Raw genomic sequence first — 19,381 nt, 5'->3', positions numbered from 1 at the left:
GATTTCCATTCTTCACGTCAATATATCTTTGTGGCCTTCTGCACTGAAATTCTGACTTAAAAATATACGGAAAACATCTACTGGTAAATATCTTACATTTAGTCTTGTATTGAAAAGCAAACGTAGTAACGTGTGTGTGGAGGAGGAATGAGTTGGGGAGGTGAACAACTTCAAAAATGTCAGCTTTCATCTATCAAAGGAAACAGAAAGGGATAATCTTCACAGAGCACCTGCCCCAGCTGGCCCCCATGCTGGCCGCTCTTGTGTTCACGACATTCTCAGAACAGCTATGGTCTCCTCCCCATTTCACAGAAGAAGAAATTGAGGCTCCATGAGGACCCAGGCCAAAGTCACACTGTGCAGAGGTGAGGCCATCGACATTGGAGCCGAGGGCTCCTGACTCCAAGTGTGGAGTCCTCCTCCAGCCCTTGCGTCCTCAGCCAGGTCTTCCTCCATCGAGGCCTGACCCTTGCCTGGCCCCCTACGAGGGCATTGTTTATATGGAACCGATATAGATTTTTCACAGTATTATTTATATGTTACAGTTGTGGATTTCTCCTCAAAGTAGGATGCTTTGTCTCTGCTATTTCAAGGGAGCCACATAATTTTACTGCTGATAATTTTTCAATGTTAACTCTTTTTCTGACTAATTTTCATCCATCATTGATGTTTCTGACCTTTGCCACTGGTGCCTTTAATGTGTGAAAAGGAAATGTGTTTGAATGCAGGAGATTTCATAGAGGTCTACTAAGGGTTCTGAGGGAAATTGTGTTTGAATATGTGTTTTCGACAGAAGCTAATGGGGCCTGATTGTCATGTGAAATTCAGTGTACAGACACATACGCACATTTTCTGTAACAGCAGAAAATACTAAACACTTCGACACTATTTGATACCTACTCCATTATTCTAGAAAGCCTTAAAAGAATTACCATGTTTGCCTTTTTTAAAAAAGAAAAACTTCTTCTACATCATAACAGACACTAGAATAGTTGAAAAATGGGCAAAGAACACCAAAAGGTAAATATGGAAGAAAAAACTCATTAAAGATTTTTAAAAGTTTTATACCTTGACAAAGAACTGTAAATTTTTATGTTTTATTTTGTCGCTGGCTGACTGGCAAAGATTAACATTAGTTCTAAGGACACAGAGCTAAGTCAGCCTGGGTCCCTGATTCTTGAGTTCGCTCTGGTTGGGGAAAAAGAAGAGTACTTTAGTGTGTGAGCTCTGGACACGCCCTGGGTGCATACAACTGCTGGGTCCCTTACCCACCAGGTAACCTCGAGGGGATCCCCTAATGACCACAGGGTCTGCTTTCCTACCTCATAGGAGTGTCAGGAGGGTCAGCTGTGGAAATACGTGCCTCGGACCATAGGAAATGCTCAGTACACACTGGCTATTAATATTACTACTTCAGTCATGACTCTTAGAGCAAGGAGTTTATAACCTGGGACTTTGGGAATCTATTACCTTCTGAAACTGTATACAGAATTGTGTGAGTCTGTACATTTTTCTGAATAAAGAATCTAGAACCATCCCCAAATTCGTAAAGGGACTAGTAGCCCCCAAACATTTAAAAACACTTGCCTTTAAATAGAGCCCTTGGTGGAAATGCCAAAGGTAAAACTGAGATCACTGATGGCGCCCACAAAGGCAGCCCCAGTTGGAGCCACGAGGCCAACTGCCACTCCCCCAGCAGCCTCCACAGCCTCTCCCTACGTGGCGCCTCCTTCAAAGGCAGCCTTTACATCTGACAATTCTGCAGCAGTCCTGGCAGCTGTGCAGTAAGAGGCTGGGCTGCTCTCTCTCAGTGGGCGTTATTTTGCAGGCTTCTGCCGGATCTTCCGTCACCAGTATTCGCATCAAACGGCCTCTCCTGTGCTGCTGACTTGGTAAGGAGCTAGGAGGCCTCCCACGCCCACCGGCGCTCTGCTCCAGCTGTTGGGGACAGACTCCCATTCTCTGCCTCCGTCCCTGGGGCTTCAGCTGAACACAACCAAAACCTTTTTCTCCTTCACAAATGCTCTTTCTGGAGGTCTGGCCTCCCCTTCCCCAGGAAGGATACTGAGGGGGTGGTAGGGGAAAGGCGGGAAGTGGCACTGCCAAAGGAAGCAGCTGCTTGTGCCCCATCTGCTACCCAGGGGTGGGGAGTATTGGGTCCTGCCCCATCCTTTGGAGAAGAGGCCTGGCAAAAAGGTAAATGGGTGAGAAGTTTCTCCCTGGAAGATGAAGGGAGAAGCCCCCTGAGTTAACTGTCAGCACCCAAACCAATCTTTCTTCTCGGGGCAATACTGGGCAGTGGGAAGCAAGGAATGAGCGAGACAGCGCCTGGCTTCCCGTCAGGTTCTAGGTGGATGAATGCTCAAACACAAGGCTTCTTCCTGCAAGGCCTCAGGCAGAGCCCACCTGAAATGTCTAACAGAGACCAGAAACCTAAGTCTGTCTGGTTTATAACCATTACCTGTGAACTAGTTGAGCCCAAACACCAGCCAGGAAGGAATGTGAGAAGTGTGACCTGCACCAGAAAAGCTGAGTACACCTGTCACTGATGGGCACCTCCCTTCAACTCCCACAGAAAGAGAAAGGACAGGATCTACAGGAATTCAAGTGGGGAGGAGATAGTGAGGTCAGCTCCTCCCTCGTTGGGCATCAGAGCAGCCCCACCCTGCCCTGAGCTTCCGCTGCCCAGCACCACATCTGCAGAGGCTGGGACTCAATACACAGTTGTTGAATAAACACACAAATTGATAGAACATATACAATGGTACTTTCTTAGCACTTTCGTCCTTAACCAGTCTCATTGTGGGGATTTTTTGTTTGTTTGTTTGTTTTGAGATGGAGTCTCACTCTGTCGCCCAGGTTGGAGTGCAGTGGGGCCATCTTGGCTCACTGAAGCCTCTGCCTCCCGGATTCAAGCGGTTCTCCTGCCTCAGCCTCCCCGGTAGCTGGGACTACAGGTGCCTGCCACCACACCTGGCTAATTTTTTGTATTTTTAGTAGAGATGGGGTTTTACCATATTAGCCAGGATGGTCTCGATCTCCTGACCTTGTGATCCACCTGCCTCGGCCTCCCAACGTGCTGGGATTATAGGTGTGAGCCACCGCACCCGGCCCTATGGGGAATATTTTGAAGAGACTGAAGCAAAACATGATTTTCTTTCTTTCAGCCATTTTCATCGAATGGCTAGGCCTTGAAGACCTTCTAAAAGTTCCTCAGATCAATGAGAAAGGCCCCAGACTGTCCAGACCCTTGGTGACTCAAGCTTGTACCTTCTTGCTGATGTGACCAACACTGGAACATAAGAAACTGCCTGGGGAGGGCAGAGTTGATGGGCAGGGGTGGTGAGGGCTGAAAGACCTGTGGTATAACACCCATTCCTTCTGACTGGGCTGCCCAAGCTCAGTGGAGTCACAAAGAATCACAGAACCCTCTGGTCTCAGTTTCAGAAGAGAGCCATGGATTGGGCTGTATCCTAGACATCATCCTTTAAGTTTATGAGCCTGCCAGGAAGACCTCAGAATGCATGAGGTCGAGCATCTGGCCCTCATTGAGCTTCCTTTGGAAAACACACAGATTGAGCTGAAAGGGAACCTGGCTCCCTAAAAAGACACTTGAAGAGCAGTGAGTGAATCCCAGGAATATCCCAAAGTCTCTGGCTACATGGCCAAATTCTGGGCATGGCCTAGGCCCCCGTGACTGTGGAAGTTCATTTAGTAAAAGCTGCAGCAGTCATCACGAAGCACTGTCACTGGAAGGGCAGATGTGGAGTCAGAATTGAAGGGGGCCAACTGCACTTGGCCCCCAGAAACAGTAATCCAGTGGAACCGAGTTTCCCTGCAGAAACAAAGCCATCAGAGCCTGCAGGCACTGACCGATGTTGCCACATTTAGTAGGTCCACATCTCTTTTTCCTAATACAATGAACCTGAAAAAGATCACCCCAGCAACTTCTCCCCAAATGATCTCAGTAATCCTGACAACGCTGTATGAGGGAAATCTGATCTCCCTTCTACAACTGGAAGAAACTGAGGGCTGGGAGAAGTGAAGAAGCCCAAAGTCACACTGTGAGGCGGGTGAGAGGAGAAAGTGAGCTTGGAGTGTGGGCATCCTGACCCCCGGTCCAAGGCTCTTGTCTTTATAATTATTTATCAAACTTGCAAAATAAAAATTGGTTACCTCAGACTGTGGGCCTATGGCTCACAGCTGGAGCCTCATCGGAGGTTGTGCCTGCTTGAGGTGCAGCTGGGGGTGTGGCCTGGTGACAGGCAGGTCTGTGATGTATATGCCTGTCTGTGTCCCCAGGCCCATGGAGAGACTGCCTGCAGGCCCTGGAGGATGGCCACGACACCAGTTCCATCTACCTGGTGAAGCCGGAGAACACCAACCGCCTCATGCAGGTGTGGTGCGACCAGAGACACGACCCCGGCGGCTGGACTGTCATCCAGAGACGCCTGGATGGCTCTGTTAACTTCTTCAGGAACTGGGAGACGTACAAGGTGAGACCCGGCAGGGGCTGGCTGTGCTGCCCACAAGATGACTGGCCCACCCCAAGAGAGGCCTGAGCAACCAGTAGAAGAGCCCACTCAGAGGTACATGCTGACCAAGTCCAGGCCAGTGCGGCCCCAACAGCACACATACCTGAGGCAAGAAGGATGCAGACAGGGCCACTGTGCAAACCCACCAGGAGTAGTGAGAACCAGCTCCTCCTCTGACTGCTGCTAGCAACTGCTGCAGGATAAGAGTTAGTAGAGCAGACCACCACAGCCCCACAGGACAGGGTGAGAGTTTAGAAATGCTGGTATAGGGGCCCAGGAGTGGGGAGCATTTCATTCCCAACAGGGGTTTCCATGGAGAAAGACCTGCTCTCAAAGCCCAGAAGGGGCAAGTCCCAAAAGGCTCCCAGTCCCTGGGAGAATCCCCCAGAGAGTCCTGGTAGGGAACTGTGGCAATGTTCAAGTCCTAATTCCAGGCTCATCCTCTGGGCTCCCTGCTTCCCAGGGAGTTGAAATGCTCATCTGTGTAGCAGGGAAAGTTGCCAGGACTCAGACATACATGGTTCTTCACCCTCTAAACAGAGGTGGCACTAAGGAAGGCAAGAGTGGCTCGGTTTGCCAAGTGCCCAACCCATGCCAGCACCATGCTAAGGGCTTTCATGCGTTATTTTGTTTAATCTTGTATCAACCCCCTGAGGGAGGTTATGTTATGGACCCAGCTTACAGGTGAAAGTGTGGAGTAATTTGCTCAGGGTTGCAAAGCCAGCAATTGGCCCAGTAGTGACTGCAGCTGAGGCCTCTGACACTGAAGCTCACAAACTGCCTGAAGCCATGATGCCTTGCACACATGGCTCTGCCATGCCGGTGGATACCACTAGATTGTAGACCTAGAGGGGAGCCCCAGTGGATGGGACACATGCGTCACGGCTCACACCTGTCTGGTGCATTAGAGTTTACACGTGACCCTCACACACAGCCCATCTCCAGAGAAGGAGGTGAAGCTCCGTGAAGGTCAGGGATTTGTCTGAGGAATGCTTGCTGCGTGCCTACTGAGTGCCAGGCCCTCCACTTGCCCCCCAGCACACATGTTCCTGCAGCAAGCCTGTAGGGAAGGTAATGTAGCCTCCCTGACGTAAGAACGAGGAATCTGGGGTTCACGTGATGCCTGGCACAGGGTAGGCACTCTACATATTTTGAATAATGTGTGAGTCACAGAGAGATTCAGTGGTAGAGTAGGGGTCTGAACCAGGTCTGCTTCATGCTCTGCTTGTTTCCCAGGCCCCTCTATCCAGGGCTGAGTGTCCGACAGCCAGGCCTGCTGGCTGCAGGCACTGTAGGCCCCACATTAACACTCTCCCGGGTTTTCCCCAGCAAGGGTTTGGGAACATTGATGGCGAATACTGGCTGGGCCTGGAGAACATTTACTGGCTGACGAACCAAGGCAACTACAAACTCCTGGTGACCATGGAGGACTGGTCCGGCCGCAAAGTCTTTGCAGAATACGCCAGCTTCCGCCTGGAACCTGAGAGCGAGTATTATAAGCTGCGGCTGGGGCGCTACCACGGCAATGCGGGTGACTCCTTTACATGGCACAATGGCAAGCAGTTCACCACCCTGGACAGAGATCACGATGTTTACACAGGTAGGAAAAGTGGAGTCAAACCCAGGTGCAGGGCAGGGAAAAGAGGTCAACCACAGCCAGAGCCCCTGACTCCAGGGCTTGGAAATGGGAAGATCCCAGGGTGATAAGCAGCTGGGCCAAGCTGCCTGACCCTGTTACCACCCCCTGAGGGTCCCTTCTTCTGCCCACAGGTCCCCTTTACAAAGCTGGGTCAGAGTGGCATTGACAAATTTTTAAAAATGGGGTGAGGAGACATAAAGAGGTATACAAATCACACGTACTAGGGCCAACTGGGGCCAATGCAGAAAGACATGTATTGGGCTGTGGCCTCACCACCTCTGTCCAAGGCACCTGGTATAGAGCTAACCAACTGCGCAGGCTCTGGGCCACACACCTGGGCTCCAGTGCTGGTCCCACCTCCTACCAGCCATGTGTCCTTGGGCATGCTGCTAAATCTCCCTGGGTCTCGGTTTCTGCATCTGAAAAGAAGGACAAGAACTACCTTGCAGGGTAGGGAGAAGGGTAGAGAGAATGTACCTAAAGTGCTTTGTCTAGGATTTGGCACACAGCGAGGGCCCCACACCAGCTGGCTTTCTTCATGGTCACTGTTACTGCATGTAATGCTAGGGCAGTGCTGAGAGAAAGCTATTAAGAGGAAAGCAGATAGGAGAGAGAAAGTGATTTGTCTAAGACCACATGCTTCAAATCTAGGTCTTTACTAAGAAGTCTTTATTAAACAAAAAAACAAGAGAAAAAACAGAAAATTAGAAGAAACATAGATATGGTCCGGCCCCGAGTCCAGATATCAGACTCCCACATAGTTAATGTCTCCCCAGGGCCAACACCCAGTTTCTTGAGATGAAGCCCTCTCGGCCCTGCCACGCTCCTCACTGAGGCTGGCACCACCTGACGGCTGATGCCGCCCCCAGGCTCAGGCTGTCTGCTCTCATGGGCAAACCCAGTCCTCTCCTGCCTACGTTTCCTATGTGGTATTGGTCAGAAGGCTACTCCCTCCCACTTGAGAAGCGAGCTCACAAGACTGTCCTACAAATGGCTTGCACTTCAGGCAGGCCCTGAAACCTACACACTAAGGTGGAGGGGATCCTCCATGCCAGGTCCCCATGGCAGCCACATTCTGAAGGGTAATTCTCCCAACATCAGGGGACAGGAAGGACATGACTTGCCCATCCCTACATCACACAGACACCTTGTCCACCCACTGACACTGAACTGGCCCAGCCCGAAGGGGCCCTGGAGGAGGAGCAGGCCCTTGTTCTGAAGCAGTAGGGCTGCCGAGGCTTCTAGAAGAGCAGGGCAGGAGGATGACCTTCAGAGCTGGTCAGACCCTGGGACACGGGGCTGCTACAGCCTTTCTGGAGGGCCGCCTCCTTAGGGAGCGGAAAGTGTGTTCTATGATCCAAACTCAGATCTAGCCAGCAACAAAATCAGTGGCTGGCAAGTTCCTTGTCCCCGGAGGTGTGTGGGGCCTCCACTGGCAAAGAGGAGGCTGGTTATGGTGTGTCCAAGGATCTCCCTGCTATACCAGTCCAACACTGCCACTTGGTCCCTGTGGCCTGGAATCATGACCCAGAAGGACCCCCAGAAAAACTCTAGGAAAACCTGGGCTGCAGCTCCCCTCTTGCTTTCTGCCTCAGACTGAGTGCGACCTCCTCACCTTATCCCACGGCCTCGGCCACCTGCTCTGTTGGGCCCTCCAACCCACAATCCTGACTGGAGCAGCCCCTCCCCTGAGTACAGGGTCCCCAAGCGAGGCCTAGTCAGGAAAGTGGGGACCCCCCTTCACTAAGAGCAATGCTGGCAGATAGTGGCCCCCTCTCCTCCTGCCACAGAGTGCGCTGCCCCTGCATGCCCGCGCGCACCTTCCCACAGTTTTTACTGTTGTTCTGAACTGCTTGTCCTTGGCAGCAAAATTCAGCATGATGTGATAATGCCAAGAGTTTTATGGAAATACCTTTCCTTTGTGAAGTAATATAAAAAATTTTTTGGATGGAATACAAGCCAGAGAGGACTGGAGGAGCATTTCTTCTTAAACACTTCCTTTGTCATTCTATGAAGACTCCTGACCCAACCGTTTCAACTCTAAAAATTCCTAAAGAAAAGCTTTTCTCCCTCCCTGCCCACCTCAGGCCATCTCCATTTCCTATCAGAACACAAAGTGTGGAGTTCCCTTGGGGCCTCCTTTGCACCCAAGCCCTGGCTAAGTGTCAAGTACGCATCCTCATTCAATCCTCAGAGCCCTCCTGTGCGGCAGGCGTCATTTTTATTCTCATTTTACAGATGAGGATACAGTGGCTGGGAGAGGTTAAGTCACTTGTCTGAGATCACACAGCTAGTTAGTTATAAAGCTGAGCCTCAAAGGTAGGCCTGATGCATGGCCTCTCACCACCCATGGAGACGGGTCCACCTCCCAAGCGTTTCTGCTCCAGATGCCTCCCAGAGAGGGTTTTGCTGAAAGCCCTGAGCAAACTACGGACACAGGTAGAATGGCCTCCTCCCAGACACGCTCTCACTGCCTTCTCTCTTGCAGGAAACTGTGCCCACTACCAGAAGGGAGGCTGGTGGTATAACGCCTGTGCCCACTCCAACCTCAACGGGGTCTGGTACCGTGGGGGCCATTACCGGAGCCGCTACCAGGACGGAGTCTACTGGGCTGAGTTCCGAGGAGGCTCTTACTCACTCAAGAAAGTGGTTATGATGATCCGACCGAACCCCAACACCTTCCACTAAGCCAGCTCCCCCTCCTGACCTCTCATGGCCATTGCCAGGAGCCCACCCTGGTCACACTGGCCACAGCACAAAGAACAACTCCTCACCAGTTCATCCTGAGGCTGGGAGGACCGGGATGCTGGATTCTGTTTTCCGAAGTCACTGCAGCAGATGATGGAACTGAATCGATACAGTGTTTTCTATCCCTCCTACTTTCCTTCACACCAGACAGCCCCTCATGTCTCCAGGACAGGACAGGACTACAGACAACTCTTTAAATAAATTAAGTCTCTACAATAAAAACACAACTGCAAAATACCTTCATAATATACATGTGTATGAGCCTCCCTTGTGCACATATGTGTATACCACATATATATGCATTTAGATATACATCACATGTGATATATCTAGATCCATATATAGGGTTGCCTTACATACCTAAATACACATACATTCAGTTCTCAGATGTTGAAGCTGTCACCAGAAGCTTTGCTCTTAGGAGAAAAGCATTTCATTAGTGTTGTATTACTTGAGTCTAAGGGTAGATCACAGACTGTGGCTCAACTGAAAGGATCACCCTTGGCATCCGTGTGCCTGGATTCTTCCAGGATGTCTACAATGCTAACCTCTCACATAGAGGTTCCCAGCTTCTTCTCTTAAGAACCCCTTTTGGCACCTAATCAAATTTCAAAATCCCTCCCGCTCCATTTTCATACTTTTCCCCATTCTCAGGACTTTTCACCATCCATCACCCACTTATCCTTTATTTGACACCATTCATTAAGTGCCTTCTGTGTGTCGGTCCCTGGCCATTCACCGCAGTTCAAGGGCCCCTTTCTGCTCTGTTATGCTCCTCGCCTACCTACTCCTTGCCTTTTCTGTCACACAGCCCCTTCTTTCCAGGCAAGATTCCTCAGCTTCTGAGTAGGAAACACTCTGGGCTCCAGGTTTCTGGTTGGGAAGGGAAGGCCAGGCCAAAAGCTCCACTGGTCACACAGATAATGTACTCGCAGTTTTGTATCTTCCATTCACACTTTAGCCTACATGTCATTTTAGTCTTCACACAAATAATAACCTATCTGGCCAGGAGATAATCGGTTGAACAGAAGTCATCAGATCATCACAGCCCCCAGCTGGCTACAGACCAGAGGTTCCACGCTCTCAGGCTGACTAGAGTCCGCATCTCATCTCCAAACTACACTTCCCTGGAGAACAAGTGCCACAAAAATGAAAATGGGCCACTTCTCAGGAGTTGCTGAATAATCAGGGGTCACCGGACCCCTTGGTTGATGCACTGCAGCATGGTGGCTTTCTGAGCCCTGTTGGCCACGAAGTGTCAGCCTCAGCACTCCCAGGACTATTGCCAAGGAGGGGCAAGGGATGAGTCAAGAAGGTGAGACCCTTCCCGGTGGGCACGTGGGCCAGGCTGTGTGAGATGTTGGATGTTTGGTACTGTCCATGTCTGGGTGTGTGCCTATTACCTCAGCATTTCTCACAAAGTGTACCATGTAGCATGTTTTGTGTATATAAAAGGGAGGGTTTTAAAAAATATATATTCCCAGATTATCCTTGTAATGACACGAATCTGCAATAAAAGCCATCAGTGCTATTTGGATGTATCTACACTCTGTGTTACTGCTTTAGAATGCCTTCTGGGGGTCTCCCATATCAGAGCCTCTTTAAGTAAAACCAGGAGGAGATTTGGCACCAGGACACACACCAGAATCATTTAAATCACACTCACCCTATCTCTGGTTACCACTTATACCCTCAGCCTCCCGAGTAGCTGGGACCACAGTAGTACCACAATAGTACTTCAGGCCAAGATGGCTCTCTGGAGCTCCACTTCCTCACATCCAGCTGTGTCCTGGATTTCTCCACCGGATGTCCTCCAAGCACCTTACAGGCAGTGCACTTAATGCCTGACACACCTTTCTTCTAGGTCTGGTCCCTTTTCACCAAATGGCACCAGGTACTCAATTGCTCAGATCAAAAACAAGGACCTCTCCCTTCCCCTGCCAAGGACAATCCATCCCTCCATGCCAAGCTATCTTGCCTGCCTTAGCATAGGGTCTCATCTCCTCTGCCTTCAACTACTGCACCAGGCTCCAGACCAGGACTCTCCATCTCCCTCATTCCAATCCAACTTCCACACTAGCCGCTAGAACTGTTTCCTTGTAAAACAAATCTGTGGGTTGGGAATTGGTTCTAGGCATGACAGGAAATCCCAAAAGTTAAAGGAAAAGACTAAAAGATACAACTTTTTTCAGAACTCCAATTTTCTGCTTTCCAAGAAACAAAACAAAAAATAAAACATGACCAAGATTAAAAGGCAAATATCGAATAAGAGAAAAATATTTGAAACATATATAGCAAATACAGAATATTCATGCTATGCTAAAACCTCTTTCAAATCAAGAAAGATGCAAATCCTGTAACAGAAAACTTGGCAAAGTACATGTACACAGGAGAAGACTCACAAATGGCCAGTAAACAAGATGTCAACCTCAGTAGTAATCAGAGAGGTGCTCTAAGTGAAGGACAAACCATGACGTGTTGCCTCTCAGATTGGCAAAGATGAAAAAAATGCCAATATCTATGTTGACAAGGGAATGGACAGATGTGTGCACTATGGATGGACATATAAATTGACTCCATATTGTTGAAGAGTAATTTGCCAGTGTATATAGCAAAATTGTAAATGCACTTATACCCAGGGCCCCAGCAATCCTTCTACCTAATGACCAAGTGACATAACCATATGATAGCTTTTTCTAGTAAAGCTGCAGTTAGAGAGAGATGCACTGATACGCACTGAAGCCTACCATGTGCTTAGAAACAGGCGTGTGTGGCCAGACACGGTGGCTCACGCCCGTAATCCCAACACTTTGGGAGGCCAAGGCGAGGGGATCATGAGGTCAGGAGATCGAGACCATCCTGGCTAACACAGTGAAACCCCGTCTCTACTAGAAATACAAAAAATTAGCCGGGCGTGATGGTGGGCGCCCGTAGTGCCAGCTACTGGGGAGGCTGAGGCAGGAGAATGGCGTGAACCTGGGAGGCGGAGCTTGCAGTGAGCCAAAATCGCACCACTGCACTCCAGCCTGGGATACAGCAAGATTGTGTCTCAAAAAAAAAAAAAAAGAAAAGAAAGAAAGAAAAGAAAAGAAAAAGAAACAGGCGCATACGCGCGCGTGTGTATGTGTGCACATGCGTGTGTGCATGTGTGTGTTTTACGTCACCTTCACAGAAGCTCTGTGAAGGAGGGATCATTATTCTCACTTTACAAAAGAGGCAAAAATGAGGCCTGAAGTCAGACTGCTGGTAAGAATGCCCAGCAGCAATTAATCCAGAAGGTGCCGGGTGTCAGGCACCAAGTAAGAGTTCTCAACTCCCTTCTCCTAAGCCCCTAGTCAGTTGTTGGGATCACAGTGGAATCTGAATGCTATTTGAGGAAAATATCTTAATCTTGGCCCAGGCTATCATCACCCCTCCACACACATCTGGAGTGGAGCGTGTTAGACATAGGGAACAAGAGCAAAGGAAAACAAGGCCCAACTTTACTGGTCACTGGTCTTGGCTCCAAAACCCCAAACAGAGAGCTCTGGAAAGCCATGCAGGACACTGCAGAGCCATCCTTTTTCTAAACTAGTTAGGATTCAAATGAAAGCAGGTCATGATACCAGCTATTTCTCCCAAACCCCATCTCAATACCCAAGCCTGAATCTTAATCAAACCACACCCAGGCTATATAGAAGGAGAGGAAGGAATCAGCTCATCAGAGATGTGGAGAAAATGAAAGGTGGGGGTCAGCTCACTAAGCTGGTGGCATGGAAGAAGAGCATGGGGCAGGAGGGCTCTGTCCAACCCTAGCCTGGGTACCCAGTGAACTGCTCTACCTGCCAGCAAAGACAGCCAGTCAGCATCCTGGGGACTTGCCAACCAGACCATCCTTTCCTATCCCATCAGTGACCTTTTAAGGCCTACAATCACAGGAGTCCTCCTATTACTAAGTTCTCCATGTGGCTGCATTGCATTTGCAGACCCAGAAGGAAGTCAACAAAGCCCAGACTTTCTCCTGCCCCAGGCAAACCCCTGCATCCCAGTTTTAGCCAATACCTTGGTCTCTTGGGTGACAAGGGGCACCCACCTGCTGGGCTTGTGTGGGGAACAGGGCCAGAAGACAGTGATGTTTTCTGAGCAAGCGACACTGAACAAGACCCTCTCCCCCAAATCTTGCCAATTTGAGCAAGACTGAAAGAGAAACCTTCGAATTACTGAAAACAATGGTAATGGGAGTGTACCATGCTCACAGTTCACACTCTTAGGGGGTTCAAGGTGTCCTCTCTGATTTCCCAAGATCCCCTTGTCTGTTTCACACAGACTTGTCAAGACTCTGATTATAGTAAGAGAAACCCACATGACCAGATTAAGTCAAAAATGGAAGCTTTTAAGTGTAACAACATGTTTAAAAGGTGCTCTTTCTGCCTCAATTTTATCTGAGACTTCAAAGGCTAAGGACAAGATAAAAGCTGCAAGATCATCCCTGCAAAGGGCATGGCCCCGCACTGGCTCTCCAGCATTAGCTGACGGCTTCCCTGACGCTGCGTGAGAAGTACAGAAAGAAGGTCCTGGGAGGGGAGAGTGAGCTGTCCTTCACGTGTCCCCACCACCACAAGGAAGGTGGGTGTTTTCACCCACCTTCAGTCAAGTGAGAGGGACTTCAAGGGACCATTCCCACAGCCTGGCATGGGTCGGCATAAGCACTCCTGTCTGACTCAGGCCCAGGAACACAAAGAGCAGTGGGAAGAGCGGCCCGCGTTGAGAGCACAAGGCCAGCCCACTGAGGCACAAATTCAGGCTTCCTAGGACCAGCGGGCTGCCTGGATGGTGGGGGTGGGGGCAGGGCAGGAAGTACAGGAGCCAGGAAGGGAGCTATACATGACTCCATCAAAGCAGCTGAGTCAGAGGTGCCCAGGAGGGAAATTCTGAAGCAGCAGCAGCCAAGAGGGGGAAAGGCAGCACTGGGTTGCTTGCACAAGCATCTAGCAAACCCACAGGGCATGAGCTCTGAGTTACCAACAGCTATGAAAGATGGACCCTTCTCTCTCCCTTCTTCCTCCCCTGTTTCCACGGGCCAGAAACTTCAGTGAACAGGTTGGGGAGGCAGCGGGACTGGCCAGGATCCAGTGAAGAAGCTGACTGTGTGTCAGCTAGGTGCTGTGGCTCATGCCTCCCAGAACTTTGGGAGGTCAAGGTGGGAGGACTGCTTGAGCCCAGGAGTTTGAAACCAGCCTAGGCAACATGGTGAGAACCCCGTCTCTATCATAATTAATTAATTAATTAATTTAAAAATTAGCTTGGCATTACGGCATGTACCTGTGGTCCCAGTTACTCTGGAAACTGAGGTGAGAGGCTCACTTCAGCCCAGCAGGCAGAGGTTGTAGTGAGCCAAGATCATGCCACCATACTCCAGGCCTGGGCAAAAAAAACAGACCCTGTCTCAAAACAAACAAACAAACAAACAAACAAACAAGCAAACAAGCTGACCATCTGTCTTCCCCCACTCCAGACCTCCACAGCTGGTCAGCTTTAGGAGTCCAGACTGGCAATTCCTACACTGGACTGTCGGGAATGAGGAATTGTTACAATGGATTGGGCTGTTTCATGCCTAGCACCTGAAAGACCAAAGGACCCGCTAAGTTCTCAGCTTTGACTGGGAAAAGAAAAATCCACAGAGTAGGCTCAAAAGGACACGGGGAAAAATGAGGTTGGTTTCTTCTTACACCTGATTGAGTCCAGCTCATTTAATAAGCTGGTTACATAAGGACACGAGGTATCTCCCCAAGTCCACGGGCAGGGACACAGCTGGGCCTCACAAGGGCCAGGAACTAGAAATTGCCTGGAAAGCCTTCAAGATGCAAGGCAGCAACTTTCTCAGCTCCTCTCCCTTGCTCTTTGCTTTCCCCTTTCCTGCAGGGTCTCTTTCTTTGCTTCTCATCAAGCATCCATCTGTGGACTATTCTCTGCAGTTGTCCCGGCACATGGCACCAGACGGCATTTTTCAGTTTACGTCCCCCTGATCTGAGTGCCAGCACATCTACGTTCCAATGCTGGCTCCCAGATAGAGGATCCAATCGGCCCGGTTCGGGCTGAGTACCCACCCCAACTCTATGGGCTCTGACCGTGGAGCAGAGTTAGGTGGAAGGAACACTGCTGCTGGCGTGCAGTGCCAAGGGAGAAGCAGGGGAAGTAGGTTCCCAAAGAAGGAGGGGTCACAGGCTGGGTCTCTATCCAAAAAAGTGTCTAGACTACACTCCAGATGTTATTGGTCCCCATCCTCTCCAGGACCATAATTTGCCAACCAGACATGACTCATCAGATGGGATCCTATTCCCCAGCCCCTCCTGCTGCTGACCCCTGCACTATCCCAGAAATCACATCCAACCCTTCTAGGGCCAGGTGGCTAACTAACATGACACCTGGCTGTGCCCAGATGGGCTTCTTCCTGGGTATGCTGCCCTTCCTGGATATGCTGTGTTTCTCAATAGGGATACGGGGGCAACAGGGTTCTCACTGATAGAGTCTTCTTAGCTGTATTTTCATGTGGATAGCACTAATACTAGCCATCATCTATAGGGTGCTTTCCATGTGCCAGGCAGTATGCATGGCTCTTTAAATTCTCACAACAACTCTGTGAGGTGGATTCTATAATTACTCTCTCTTCAACATAATAGAAAACTTACATCAAAGAGGTAAGTGAGCAGCCCAAGTGCATGCAGCCTGACACTCAGAATGTAAACTCAACTCAGTCTGATTCCTGAGTTCCTGCCTCTACAGCATCGATCACTACACCCACGGAGGAAGTGAGATCACACTACAGCTCCTATGTCACCCCATATCACTCAGTAATACATCTGAGAATCATGGTGATAGGGAGCCTCCTGCCCATAGCAGTGGATATGTCAGGTGGCCAGCCAGCCTGCCTGTGCAGCAGCAGCAGCTTGATATCAGAAGGTCCCTAGATGTCAGAAAGCCTGTCCATAGCTGTCTGCCTAATTTATCTCAAACAATGGGTGTGGAGTAACAAGGGGCAGTGCTGGAGAATGTTCTGCAGCTCCTTGGGCTACCAATCCGTTGCCAGGCTGCAGCTCTTTTTCTTCTTGCCATCTGTCCTACAGCCTACAGACTCATCAGCTCCCTGCTTTGCTACTCCAAACATCCTACTTGTGGATGCTCTGGCAGTCACCAGATGACCAAATCTATCTGGTTCAAGCCCTGGTCCTCATCATCTGGTAACTCGGTTCCAGTAGTGGTGGCTCATCTCCCATATCCATGCCGCCAGGCCTGGCGCTTGCTTACAGGTCTCTCTCAGACCTCAGAGTCAGGCCTGAACCAGCCCTAGTCTGGGATTCTGCCTCTGTGGACATGATGTTTCAATACCAGCCATCCCTGAGACATTCAAGTATCCCTGTCTCTCCTGAATGGCCATCCTGGGCCAGCTCAGCCCACACTAGGAGCCCAGACACAATCTCTCCCATCTGCACGGCATTCCCACAGCGCTGCCACATGCGGCACCTCCTAGGTGGGTGGGCCATCTGCCTGTCCCATGCTGTGCTTGCTGACGGTCATAATACTAATAAATCCAGCTCCATGGGCTGCTCAAGGGATGTTCCCTTCCCCACTGCTACAGCACATCCTGAAGCTGAAGGGCATCTCACAGTACCAGGAGAGGGCTTCCTGGATGAGGAAAGACAGGCCACATTTGCCCTGAGCCTCAGCAGAGCTGGGAATGGCCCAGAGCCTAGAAGGATAGTTAATGTGGAGGGAGTGGAATTAGAATTCCCTTCTGGGGCCATGTGATGACAGAGGCCTACGCCCTAGTCATCTCAACAAGGGAAAAGGATTAAAAGAAGCACACAGCCTTCTCCAAGCCTGGAATGTTGACCAATGCCCAGGCAAGTGTGCAGGGGATGGATTTAGGTCAGCCTCCTCTCCACAGGAACCCAACAGCAAGGCAGTCTTTCTTCATCAATCAGGGCAGTGCAGGCCTGTGCTGGGGACACAGGGAGAGGGAATAAGGACAGATATTCAGGAAGCAGAGGCAAGGGCAGAGGGTGGCTGATCAGCTGGCTGGGAGGCCTGAAGGCCTGGCTGCCTAATTTAGAGCCTAAGAGAATTGGTGGGCAGAGAAATATATATATATATATTTTAAAAGGCATCTTATGCCTATAATTTTAGCATAAATAAAACATGGTGGGTAATATCTAGTGTTGGTGAGAGTGGAAAAAATAGGCATACTCATATCCTGTTTATAGAAATATAACTGCAAGCATTTCAGAGGCCATTCCAGCAGCAGGCACTGTAAAGTTGCAGAGTTTCTGCCCCAGCAATTCCACTTCCAGCACTCAGTGTTTCAGAAGTACTCTAACAGGAGGGTAAAGACACACAGATAAGGATGCTCCCCACTGCACTACAGGCTGAGCATCCCTTATCCAAAATGCTTGGGACCAGAAATGTTACAGGTTTCAGATTTTTTCAGATTTTGGAATATATGCATTACACTTACCTGTTGAGCAAACCTAATTTGAAAATCTGAAATCCAAAATATTCCAATGAGGCTTTTCTTTGAGCGTCATGGTGACTCTCAAAATGTTTTAGATTTTGGATTTTCAGATTAGGGATATTCAACTTGTGTATGTAAAAGGGAAAAACTAGAAACAGTCTAAATATTTGTCCATTGGGACACAGCTAGACAAATGAGCACTCATCCAGGCGATACCCAACACGTTGCCCATGCATCTGTGGGTGCCAAAGAGCTACCAGAAAGAACAGGGGAGTTCTAGATTTGCTGCCACTGTACAATATCTATGACAGTTTATATGTGCAAACAACACATATAAAATGTTCCCACTTTGGTTAGAAAGCACAATATCATATGTGCCCCTCCACAGGCACATCTTTTTGTATTCGTGGATCAGAATGTCTGGAAGAACACACACCCATGGCAAACACTGGCTGCCTCTGGCAAGTGGGAGAAGAAGAATGGCACATTCCCTTTTTACTTTATACACTTCTTTTCGGTGTGAATAATTTTTATGACAAGCAATGTATTACTTTTGTAATTTTTAAGTTTTTAAAAGAATGAGTGGGCACCAAATGCCTTTCTGGATGGTCACAAAAAAGGATATATCCTTGTTTCCCTTGAGTACTCAGGAGCCCACTGTACACTCCATCAGGGAACAACACAGGCTTCCTAAGGGTAACCTTCCAGGCCCTCTCAGACCCTAATCAGTCCTTCCCAGGCACCCATCTTCCTTACAGAACTGCAAGAATTCATCACCTCTCAAAGCAGCAACCACACTCTCTAGCCTATCATATCCCCCCACCTCAAAACTAGCTTTCGAGAGGGGTCCAGTACGTCCTGCTGCCCTAGAGGCCAATGTTATAGTCCTTTATGTGTTGAGTTTTACAGCTGATTTTGTCCCAAAACAGACTGGTCAACAAAGCAATAAATGTGGGGTAGTGATAAAGGTTGTGCAATGTGTTCATTATCCATTGCTGTGTGACAAATTATTCTAAAACTAAGCCCCTTATAATAAACATTTATTATCTTGCAGTTTTTGTGGATTGGGAATTTGGGCATGTCTTAGCTAGGTGTCTCTGGCTCAAGGTCTCTGATGAGACTTCAGTCAAGCTGTTAGCTGGGGCTGCAGTCTCATCTGAAGGCTCACCTTTTAAGCAGAATCTTCTTCCAAACTCCCTCATGTGGTTGTTGGCAGGTCTCAATCCCATGCCACACGGGCCTCTCCACAAGACTACCAAACACAGAGCAGCTGGATTCCTCCAGGATGAATGATCCAAAAGAGAGCAAGAAAGGGCAAGCACTCAACATAAAAGGGATAGTCTTTAATGATCTAATCTTGGAAGGGGCATCCCATTATTTCTGTCATACTTGTTAGAAGCAAATCACTATGTTCTGCCTATACTTAAGGGGAAGAGATTATACAAGGATATGAATACTAGAGAACAGAAATCACTGGGGGCCATCTGAAAAGCTGTCTACTACATGAAATCTTTAGGTTCTCAGGGCCATTGTCCTAACTATTCCTCTCTGCAGCAATGCAAGGAGACATCCCAATGGCCCCAGGTTGGTCCTGCGGTTGCAGAAGCTCCCCAGTCTTTCCTTTGCGCCAGCCCTTTTCTTCATTAGGGCCAGCCCAGGTACAAGGGGACAGTCAGAATGTGTCAGTAGAAGACCAGTGTCCACTCAGTCCACTCTGTCCCCACCCATGAGTCAATGTGCTTCTCCAGGACCTCCCACCAGGAAGTCTCCCTGTTCCACACAGGAAGAGTCCCTAGAGGTGCTTTCCTTCTCAGCTGTGGATTTTCCCAGAGGTTAAAGGCCTGTTCTGGGGAACATAGGGCATATTCTGAGGTTAGCGGTTGGGGCACTGGAGTCAGACCTGGGTATAAGCACTGATCTCACCATTTACTAGTGTGTAAACTTTAACATGAATCTTGTTCATATTTTGCA

At 49.3% G+C, this 19,381-nt stretch overlaps 2 protein-coding genes across 26 annotated transcripts in view; one reads left to right on the top strand and one right to left on the bottom strand.

Moving 5' to 3' along the window:
- Positions 1-10,469, top strand: part of LOC105463937 (angiopoietin like 2) — a 36,243-nt gene extending 25,774 nt beyond the window's left edge. For both annotated transcript variants that reach the window (XM_011711383.3, XM_071078846.1), the window contains exons 3-5: positions 4,303-4,496; positions 5,865-6,135; positions 8,663-10,469. In XM_011711383.3, coding sequence (XP_011709685.1) covers positions 4,303-4,496; positions 5,865-6,135; positions 8,663-8,862 — 665 coding nt within the window. In that variant the 3' untranslated portion in view covers positions 8,863-10,469. The remainder of the gene's footprint in view (positions 1-4,302; positions 4,497-5,864; positions 6,136-8,662) is intronic.
- The window catches only part of LOC105463938 (Ral GEF with PH domain and SH3 binding motif 1), a 309,104-nt gene that overhangs the window by 128,281 nt on the left and 161,442 nt on the right, over positions 1-19,381 (bottom strand). The window lies entirely within an intron of this gene.

This window comes from Macaca nemestrina, chromosome 14 (assembly GCF_043159975.1).
Source record: "Macaca nemestrina isolate mMacNem1 chromosome 14, mMacNem.hap1, whole genome shotgun sequence".
NCBI classification, from domain to species: domain Eukaryota; kingdom Metazoa; phylum Chordata; class Mammalia; order Primates; family Cercopithecidae; genus Macaca; species Macaca nemestrina.
Note: the sequence above shows the minus strand (reverse complement) of the source record. Positions and strands in the feature narration are given on the sequence as shown.